The sequence below is a fragment of the Carlito syrichta genome, unplaced genomic scaffold (assembly GCF_000164805.1).
Source record: "Carlito syrichta isolate Samal-C Ts95f unplaced genomic scaffold, Tarsius_syrichta-2.0.1 Scaffold306734, whole genome shotgun sequence".
Classification (NCBI taxonomy): domain Eukaryota; kingdom Metazoa; phylum Chordata; class Mammalia; order Primates; family Tarsiidae; genus Carlito; species Carlito syrichta.
Genome location: NW_007250830.1, coordinates 351008 through 362110, shown reverse-complemented (window position 1 = coordinate 362110; position 11103 = coordinate 351008). Strand labels below are relative to the sequence as shown.

General features: G+C 40.1%; 1 protein-coding gene across 2 annotated transcripts in view; it reads right to left on the bottom strand.

The window, feature by feature from the left end:
• The window catches only part of SF3B3 (splicing factor 3b subunit 3), a 53888-nt gene that overhangs the window by 30862 nt on the left and 11923 nt on the right, over positions 1-11103 (bottom strand). For both annotated transcript variants that reach the window (XM_008063312.2, XM_021715143.1), the window contains 3 exons: positions 8455-8567; positions 6377-6514; positions 4038-4141 (listed from right to left, as the gene is read on the bottom strand). In XM_008063312.2, coding sequence (XP_008061503.1) covers positions 4038-4141; positions 6377-6514; positions 8455-8567 — 355 coding nt within the window. The remainder of the gene's footprint in view (positions 1-4037; positions 4142-6376; positions 6515-8454; positions 8568-11103) is intronic.

The following is an 11103-nucleotide window of genomic DNA, read 5'->3' as shown; positions in this document are numbered from 1 at the left end:
CTCATCTCTACAATAAATCAAAAAATCAGCTGGGCATGGTAGCACATGCCTGTAATTCCGGTTGCTTGGAAGGTTGAGGCAGAAGAATCACTGGAGCCCAGCAGGTCGAGGCTGCGGTGGCCAGGAGCGGCCACTGTACTCCAGTCTGGGTGACAGAGTGAGACTCCAACTCAAAAAAAAAAAAAAAAAAAAAAAAAGTGAAAAAGCTGGGCACAGTGGCTCATGCCTGTAATCCCAGCACTTTGGGAGGCAGAGGTGAAAGGACTTCCTGAACCCAGGGTTTCAAGACCAGCCTGGGCAACTTGGCAGGACCTCACCTCTACAATAAATCAAAAAAATTAGTTAGGTGTGATGGTGCACCCCTGTAGTTCCATCTACTTGAGAGGCTAATGTGGAAGGATCGCCTGAGCCCGGCAGGTCAAGGCTACAGTGGCCATGAACATGCCACTGCATTCCAGCTTGGGCAAAAGAGTGAGATTGACTCAAAAAAAAAAAAAGAAAGTGAAAAACACCTACAAAATGACAGCAAGTATTTGTAAATCATACTTCTTTGATAAGGGTCTAGTATCCAGACATAAAGAACTTTTACAGCTCAAAAATAAAAGGACAACTCTTAAAAAATGAATAAAGAATTTGAATAGGCATTTCTCCAACAAAGATACATAGCTAATAAGCACATAAAAAGATGCTCAACATCACTAATCATTAGGGAAATGCAAATAATCAAAACCACAATGATATATCACTTTCATACCTACTAGGATGTCTATAATTTTAAAAGTGGAAAATACAAGTATTGGCAAGGATTCACATTTCTGTTGAAAAGGTAAAATAGTGCAGCTACTATGAAAAAGTTTGGTGATTCCTCAATAAGTTAAACAGAGAATTACCCTATGACCCAGTAACACCACACTGAGGTACATACTCAAAAAAATTGAAACTGGGGACTCAAACAAATATCTGCACACCAATGTGTCTACCATAGCATTACTCCCAATAGCGAGGTGGAAACAACCCAAGTGCCCAACAACGAATGAATAAACAATATGTGGTATACACGTATAGTCATACAGTGGATTCTTCAGTCATAAAAAGGAATGAAGTTACAATACATGCTACGAAAACATGAATCTTGAAAATATTATGCCATGTAAAATGAGCCACACAAGGAGAAATACTGTATACTGTTTACATGAAATACCCAGATAGGAAAAATTTATAGAGACAAAAAGTAGAAAAGAGGGTATCAGGGAAAGGGAGAACATGAAGTCACTGCTTAATAGGTAAGGAGTTTCTGTCTGGGGTTATAAAAAAGTTTGGGAAGACAGTGCTAATAATTACACACACTGTAAATGTAAGTAATATCACTGAATTAGACACTTAAAAATGGTTAAAATTAAGAGTTTTATATCACATGTATTTTACCACAACAAAAAAAGGTGAGGGGAAAATGTGCTACAAAAAGAGCAAATGATCTCAAACCAGACAAAGTGGGGACCAAAGGGAGGCCCAAACTTTACCTGTATGACCACTTGCATATCTAATCCTGAATTGTACCCCACATCTTTAAAATAAAACAAAAATTAAAATATTACTTAAAAAAAAGGAAATGATGCTACAGATCTAGATTTATTGGCAGAGATACTTATATTACTGTGTAAAAAGAAAGTTATGAGATGGTACATAACGTGTGGTCACATTTTGCTAAAAACATTTAAATATAAACACAGAAAAGTTATAGAAAAATGTTATCTTTAGGTGGAAGGATCAGGAAGTGACATTCCTGTCTGTATACACTTTCTAATTTTTCTACCATAAAAATTCCTTGTATTAAAAAATTTTTTAATTAGAAATAAGTGAGCCAGGCTTGGTGGCTCAGCCTGTAATCCTGCGCCTTTGGGAGGCTGAGGTGAATGGATTGCCTGAGCCCATGGGTTCGAGACCCGCCTGGGCAGCGAGACCTCATCTCTAAAATAAATCAAAAAATCAGCCGGGCGTGGTAGCGCATGCCTGTAATTCCAGCTACTTGGAAGGCTGAGGCGGAAGGATCGCCAGAGCCCAGCAGGCGAGGCTGCGGTGGCCTGGAGCGGCCACTGCACTCCAGTCTGGGTGACCAAGTGAGACTCCAACTCAAAAAAAAAAAAAGAAATAAGTGAAAAGAGACATAACTAGCTAAATGTGAAAAGTAAAAACCAGGTATAAACCAAGAAAAGGAAATATACAACAACAAGTACAAATCAGGAAAAGAAATACAGGAACAGGAACAGTAGGAACAAAATCACCAAGGAGGACTGAAAGGCAAGTTTAAGAACAGGAGAGTGGGCTGGGTTCGGTGACTCGGCAAGTAATCCCAGCACTTTGGGAGATCAAGACAAGAGGAATGCCTTGAGCCTGAGGGTTCCAGACCAGCCTGGGCAACTTGGTGAGACCTCGTCTCCACAATAAATTACAAAAACTAGCCGAGTGTGGTGACATGAGTCTGTAGTTCCAGCTACTTGGGAGGCTGAGGTGGAAGGATCACCTGAGTGCAGCAAGTCAAGGCTGTGGTAGCCGTGAGCATGCACTGCACTCCACCTGGGCAACAGGAGTGAGATTCCAACCCCCCCCCAAAAAAAAGAAGAGAACAGGGGAGTGGATCATGCCTACAATCCCAGCACCTTGGGAGGCCAAGGTGGAAAGACTACATGAGGCCAGAAGTTTGAGACTAGCCTGGGCAACACAGTACAACTCCCATCTCCACAAAAATTTTTAAAAATTAGCCAAGGGAGGTGGTACATATCTGTAGTCCTAGCTACTTGGGAGTCTGGGGATTGCTTGAGTTTAGGAGTTCAAGTTAGAGTGAGCTATGACTATACCACTGAATTCCACAGACTGGCCAACAGAGCAAGAGTCTGTCTCTAAAAAACTAAAACAAAAAGTACAATAGAATAGTTGCAGACAGAGCAAAAATGACACAGAATTCTAGACAAGATCATCTTAATTATGAAGAAACTGCACATTAGATTAGTAAAGTGGTCTGCCTACACTTTAGCACATACTAGCAAGAACATGTCACCTTACTTTGTCTAAGTAATTTGGAGTCTTAAGACATTGATCCTCATTTTGAGGCTGGAGTTCAGATTTCTTCCACATGACAACCAAAGCCATGTAAGATTTTAACACAGGGTTGGGAAAATGATTTCATCAAGGTTGCATCTCGTCTGGTTGATGAAATGACTTTATAAAGGCTGAGTTTTGCAGGAAAGGCAATGAAATGAAATGAGGAAACTAAAGAACGACTTCAGATTAGCACCATAAAAAAAGGGATACAGAAGTAAAAATAGAACTTAGCACAACTAAAAGTGGCGGAAGATTTTAAAAACTGAGATTTTACTCTTTAGTTGCTAGAACTGCACCATTAGTTATTAACATAAATACTGAGGATGAGAGAATTGGTGATGTACATGGGTACTGATAAGCTTCAACTTTAGATATGCACAAGTTAAGTGTTCATGGAACATCTGTCTTGTTTTTGAGTTGGGGTCTCACTCTGTCACCTACACTGGAATGCAGTGGCATGATCATGGCTCACTGCAGTCTCAACCTCTTGGGTTTAGGCCATCTTCCCACCTCAGCCTTCTGAGTAGCTGGGACCCTACAGATGTGCCCCATCACGCCCAGCTAATTTTTTGAATTTTTTGTAAAGACAGGGTCTCACTACATTGCCCAGGCTGGACTCAAACTCCTGGGCTGTAGCAATCCTCCCACCTCAGCTTCCCAAAGTGCTGAGATTACAAGCGTGAGCCACTGTGCCTGGCTTGGAACATCTCTTCTAAAGATATCTTTGCCGATACCCACAGAGGTACTGAGACCACTAAAGTAAAAAGAGATAATAAAGACACTGAGTGCAAAGGGAAAAGGAGAACCTTTGTTTTGAAAAGAATAATAATAATAACATATTCTTATGAAGCTTCCCCATGCTTTGAAGCCATGCCTCCTCCCTCCTACTAACTTTTATAGTAACCAGGGTGAACTAGGGTAATAGAAGGATTACTCACTGGTTTCCAAATTCCGATGCTACAAAAAGGAAGCCCGTTTTAAGCACACACATGGCAGCAGCAACAGGCACAGTATCAAAATACTTGAGCCGGATCTCAGTAACCTGGAAAGAAAAAAGATTCTAGTATGTAGGAAAGTAAAGTTAAAAAACATAAGTAGGCTATGATTAGACAGCAAAGGTCAAGTGCAAATAATATACTGTATTTCATATTTAAACCAAAGGTCAGCAAACTGCAGCCCATGGGCCTACCATGTCTGTTCATTTGCATACCATCTACAGCTGCTTTTGTAGTACCATGGCAACGTTGAATAGTTGAGACAGAGAATATTCAGCCCACAAAGCTGTAAAATTTACTATCTAGTCTCTACCAAAAAGCCTGCCAATTCCTGATCTAAACAGCTATCCAAGAAATAGCCCAACAGTTCAGAGCTCCTCCACGAGAAGAAAGGACCATGTATATTCCCAGTTTTCAGTAGAAATGGAGAGTTTTCCAGCGAAAAAAACAAAGCAGGAAGTATCACACTCCCAGACTTTAAACTTTATTATAAAACTACAATAATCAAAACAGCCTGGTATTGGTACAAGAACAGACATACAGACCAGTAGAACAGGATAGATTCCAGAAACAGAATCTCAGTTTCTCAACCAACTCATCATTTACTGAAGAGAAGAACCTATTCAGTAAATGGTGCAGGGAAAACTGGCTGACCACATACAGACGATTAAAACAAGACCCTTATCTATCACCATACACAAAAGTCAACTCTAAATGGATCAAAGACCTAAATGTAAAACCTCAAACTATAAGAACCTTACAAAATGCAGGAGACACGCTTATGGAAATTGGAACTGGCAACCATATTTTTTCCCAGTCTGTGGGCTGTCTCCCCCGCTCTCTTGTTGGTTTCTTTGGCTTTGCAGTTTGTCATTTTGATGAGGTCCCACTTTCTTTGGCTTCTGCAAAGCCAAAGAAACCAACAAGAGAGCGGAGAGACAGCCCACAGACTGGGAAAAAATACTTGCCAACTATATGTCTGACAAAGGCCTAGCATCTAGGATCTACAAGGAACTCAAATGTGCTGAAAAGCAAAAAACAAAACAGCCCCATTACAAGTGGGCAAAAGATATGGACACCTCTCCAAAGAAGACATATGAGCAGCCAACAGATACATGAAAAAATGCTCAGCCTCACTAGTCATCAAAAAAATGCAAATTAAAACCACACTGAGATACTACCTAACTCCAGTCAGGATGGCCATCATCAATAACTTAAAAAACAACAGATGCTAGAGAGGATGCAGCAAAAAGGGAACACTCCTACACTGTTGGTGGGAGTGTAAACTAATACAATCTTTGTGGAAAACAGTTTGGCCATTCCTAAAAGATCTAAAAATCAGCCTTCCATACGACTCCGCAATTCTCCTACTGGGAATATACCCAGAGGAACTCAAATCACTCTATGAAAAAGATACCTGCACATGTATGTTTATTGTAGCATTGTACACAATAGCAAAAACATGGAACCAACCGTGCTGCCCACTGAAAGAGGACAGGATTTTTTAAAACGTGGCACATATACACAATGGAATATTACACAGCCATAAAGAAGGACAAAATTATGAACTTCACAGCAACCTGGATGGACTTAGAATCTATAATACCAAGTGACCTATCAGAGAAACAAAAAAACTGAGTATCACATGTTCTCACTTATAAGCTGACCTTGAACAATTATTGTAATACTATAAGAAAAGGATTGGCAGTAGTGGGAAACTGCCAGGGGTAGGACTGGTAGTAGTGGGAATCTGCCGGGGGGGGCATACCTCATCAACAACGGTACATGCATAATGAACATTTGTATACCTAACCCTGAATTGTACCCCACATCTTTAAAATAAAAATAAACAAACAAATAAATTTCTCAACTAGAAAAAGAAATGGTGAGCTTTCTCACTCACACCTATTACCAACTGAAAATAATCACTAGAAATGGCATTACCAGTTTCACATTATATGTACGATGACCAGAAATCAGTTAACCAGAGAAAAAACCCATTCTTATTCATATACTAGTCCCTAAAGCAACTATTTTCTAAGTTCCCATTATTTTAACTTATATTAATTAATTGTCCTGCCTATCTCATCTTGGAGAGTAGTTGAACTGAACAAATGGTTTACACAACAGCTTTGAAAACATAAGTGTAGATACAAATATGAGTTTTTAAAACAAGGTTATTTATTTCTACTAAGGTAAAATTGTAAAAACCTTTATCAAGCAAGACTAACCACAACAAATGGGTTTTTTCAATTTCCCCTCCATCCATGGTCTCTACTTACCATATCTTCATCTGTCTCCAAAGTGATTTTAAAAATATCTCCTTGCTCAGTTTGGGCCAAAAAGAAGAACATTGATTTGGTCTTATGAGTAGCAGAGCAGACAAAAATCATTCCTCTTTCAGGGTCATCCAGATCATTCTAGTAAAGTTGAATACACAATCAACATCTTAGAAATGGATACTTCTTAGTTCTGGAATCCAGCACCTCGCCAACAGAGACCATACAGGCCACCTAGGGCCAAAAGCCACAAGCTTTGACACAGAGCAGCCTGCCAATCAACAACAACTCAAAATTCTAATCTGCCATAAATATATAACAAAACCTGGGTAACAAAAGAGTCACAATCCCACTCTACAGCCTGATCAGATCAGTAAGGCAAAAACTATCTCCAGAGAAAAATGTCAGAGAAGAGACATGAAATTTAAAAATCATCATTTCAGGCTGTAGATAAAACACTCACATATCCATAATACTACCATCCAAACCAGTCCATTCGACATCAACTTCCTTGATTCTTAAAAGGCAGTTGCCTCTTAGCGACAATTTTGAATTTTTTTTCCTGGACTCGGGATCCTTCCACCTCAGCCTCCTGAGTAGCTGGGATTACTGGTGTGCACCACTGCATGCAACTTGAATTTTTTAATGTTTGTAACAATTCTTATTTCTCTGAGTAAGCCCTGCAAAAAGTTTTATACACCTTTGTTGTTGTAAAGCCATGTACAGTGTCTGGCACAGTCACGTGCTCATTAAATATCTGATCAACCAAATGACCTCCATCCCTTACCAAGAATTAAACTGCCAGCGGGGCTTGGTGGCTCAGCCTGTAATTCCCCGCTTTGGGAGGCTGCGGTGAGTGGATTGCCTGAGCCTGAGGGTTCAAGACCCACCTGGGCAACTTGGCAAGACCTCATCTCTACAATAAATTAAAAATTAGCCAGGCGTGGTAGCGTGCGCCTGTAGTTCCAGCTACTTGGAAGGCTGAGGCGGAAGCATCGCTGGAGCCCAGGAGGTCGATGCTTCAGTGGCCAGGAGCGGCCACTGCACTCCAGTCTGGGTGACAGAATGAGACTCCAACTCAAAAAAAAAAAAAAAAAAAGAATTTAAATTGCCAAATTTCTTCTCAGGTTTTCTAAAATTGATATAATCTTACGCACATACCATGTATTATATTAACTATATAAGTCCTAAAGTTAAACTCCAATACAGATAAATATTAAACAAATAAATACGGGGCAAAATGACAGTAACTGATTCAGGGGAAGGGTCAATACCAAAATTGCTGGGTGAAAAAATGTTGGAAATCTCAAAAATCACCACCAGATTCCATATCGATTAAAAAAAGAAAAGATACCCATTACAATGAAGAATCTAGGCAGACACCACCTTAACAAGGTAATTGATTTAGCACCCAATGAAACAAACCAACGATTATGTATGTACAATGTGATGTAGTAGGAATTACGTATCACCACCATTGCAATAATTCTATGAGAAATATTAATCTGGATATAATCATGAGAAAACAGACTGTGGGACAGACTATAAGAAAATCAGCCTGGACTCTTAAAATTAGCCAAGCATGTGCACCTTTAGTTCCAGCTACTTGGAAAGCTGAGATGGAAGGATCGCCTGAGCCTAGCAGGTCAAGGCAGCAGTAGCCATGAGTGTGCCACTGCACTCCAGCCTGGGAGACAGATTAAGACTCCAACTCAAAAAAAAAAAAAATAAAACACCTGCACATAAGAAAACTAACTGCATTACGTAGGAAAAGAACCTTGTTCTCAGAAGTCACATCACGTAGATTCTTGAGGTGAGGTGTGATGATGTCAAAGAAACTTTCAGGAACTTCAAACTGATAATTGTCCATAGGTTCTTCTGAAGTGGAAATTATGTTTTTAATTCCCTTTGTCAAAGATTTTGTTTTGCTTTTACTAAAATTTTATCAGCTTTATTTAAAATGACATTTACAAAATAACCTGAAACTTGGTAATAAGACAAACTAAAAGACTACACTGCAATTACAAAACTTAAATTCATTTCACAAACAAATATCTCTCCTCTTATGGCAAAGACCTTACCCGTCTCCTGGGAATTGGACAGCGGATATCTGGTTGATCACCAAAGTTCTTGTAGGTAATATAGTTTTCAGAGCAGATCAGCACACCACTTGGACCATCTGATCCTCCTGGAACTGTCAGAGAAAATAAAATTTAACAGTGACTGACATAACCATGAATCATTTCAGCTTCCAGCTCCTTCTATCCTTCAGTACAATTTGACGAAGGTAGTATATCCAATGCTGAAAACATTCCAAGTGTTTCTTTTTCCTGACATCCATTCTAGGTATAGATAGAGCATAGTCTGTGCTTCTATGGAAAGTTTGGTGGCCCAAGCCTGGATAAGGCAATCAAATTTTTAGCTCCAAGCCCAGAACTCAGTTTTCAGCCTCAGACCTACAATCTAATCACCAACTGGCCATGAACAATCCACAGATACTTTAAAAATATAGTGTATTCATAAACAAGCTTATGCTCCTGCCCCAACCCTGTTCCACCTTCTGGATTTCCCACCTTAGAGAATACAGACCAAACCAGAAACCAGGATATCACCCGTCAATTCTCTCCCTTTCCAGAGCCCTACTGATTGTACCTCCTTAGCAGCTCTTATGCTGCCAATCCCTGTTTAGTTAAAGAGCCTCCTGACCAGTCTCCTGTCTTTCAGCCTTACTATACTGTATTGATTCCATTAGCCAAAACATAAGCACGTATCAACCTAACAGGTTATTACCCTGCTCTGAATCCTTCAATAGCTTCCACCCCTACTCCTACCCCAGCTCTTTAACTCTAATAATCCAATTACAATGAGCTTTTAATTCCTTGAACGAGCCTTTGTGCATGCTGATCCCTTTGCCTACAATTGAAACTCCCTTTTCTCACCCCAACTATACCTAGCTAATCCCAAACTAGCCCTCAGAGAGTACTTCTACAAAAGCTTTCTCTAACACATTCCCTTTTTTCCCCCTGGGTTAGGGGCCTCTTCTCTATGCTATCATGGTATTTGACACTCTGATAAACTTTTTTATTACTCTGTATTCATCACTAGCCTCAATCGCGTACAAAGGGAAGTACCACATCCAATTTTATCACCACTGAAGTCCTAGGACCCAGTAGACTGACTTGGCACACACTTTTTGCAGAGAATCAATAACAATCTGATGAATGAATAAAGTCCTTGTAAATAAAAAGTATGGAAGTATGGTAACATATTACAAGTAAGAGCAGGGCTCGGTGGCTCAGCCTGTAATCCCGCGCCTTTGGGAGGCTGAGGTGAGTGAATTGCCTGAGCCCGCGGGTTTGAGACCCACCTGGACGGCGAGACCTCATCTCTACAATAAATCAAAAAATCAGCCGGGCGTGGTAGCGCATGCCTGTAATTCCGGCTACTTGGAAGGCTGAGGCGGAATGATCGCCGGAGCCCAGCAGGTCGAGGCTGCGGTGGCCAGGAGCGGCCACTGCACTCCAGTCTGGGTGACAGAGTGAGACTCCAACTCAAAAAAAAAAAACAAGGAGATGTGTATCGTATTTTCCATAATTCATCTGCTTAATGTTTTAACAAATTAACTAACAACACTCAAAGGCAAGTATTGGCACATTCTTCTCCAAGATTCTCCCCTGATGACATATTTAATTTTAGATGTCAATTCAAGTGCAACAGATTCAAAATAAAAGAACTAGATCATTGGAAAAGCCTGCGGAAATGTAGATGACCACAAACATACTTGTCCTTCTTTAGTCTTTTAATATAATTACACGACACTGATTTTTTTTAAAATGGTGAAGTATCTTTGAGCGCCTCCAAAAATCGTACTTAGTTATGTGCATGTAAAACACTGATGAATTTGATTTGCTAAAATATTATATTTTTCTGTCTACAATCTTAAGTATTAACAAGTTTGTAAATTTTTCTTGTAGCTACCCTATCCGTTTTGGCATTGTAGTCATATTAGACTCATGAAGTGGAACAGTTCTTTTAATCGTCTCTGGAGAAATTTGTTTTAAAATGGAATACATACAAGGGGATCCAAAAAAACTGAAATTATTTTTTGGAGGGCAGGTTCATTGTAGTATAGACTTCCTCTACTAGGTAAGTGTTCTAGAAACCCATTGATATCAGTGTACCAGCCAGCATTGTTGTGAGAGTCTACAGTCAGCTTCAGATATTTTTTTTTTAGATTCTCTCAATACCTTTACTCATTTCATGATGGGTAATTTACCAAGTACACCTGCCCAACTGTGCTGACTCTTCAGCAGTTTTCGACCAAAAATGGCATGACCCTTGTGTCTCATCCTCCCTATTCACCTGATCTGGCCCTGAGCAACATTTTTGTTTCCCTAAATAAAAAATCCTCAAAGGGAAACATTTTGCAGATATGGAAGAGGCAAAACAAAAAACAGCAGAAGCACTAAAAGACATCAAAACTGATTAATTCAAAAACTGTTTTGGGCTGGGCACAGTGGCTCAAGTCTGTAATCGCAGCACTTTGGGAGGCCAAGGTGAGGGGATTGCCTAAACCCAAGGTTAAAGAAGAGCCTGAGCCGGGCTCGGTGACTCAGGCTGTAATCCCAGCACTTTGGGAGGCTGAGGTGAGTGGATTGCCTGAGCCCGTGGGTTCGAGACCCGCCTGGGCAACTTGGTGAGACCTCATCTCTACTATAAAATCAAAAAAA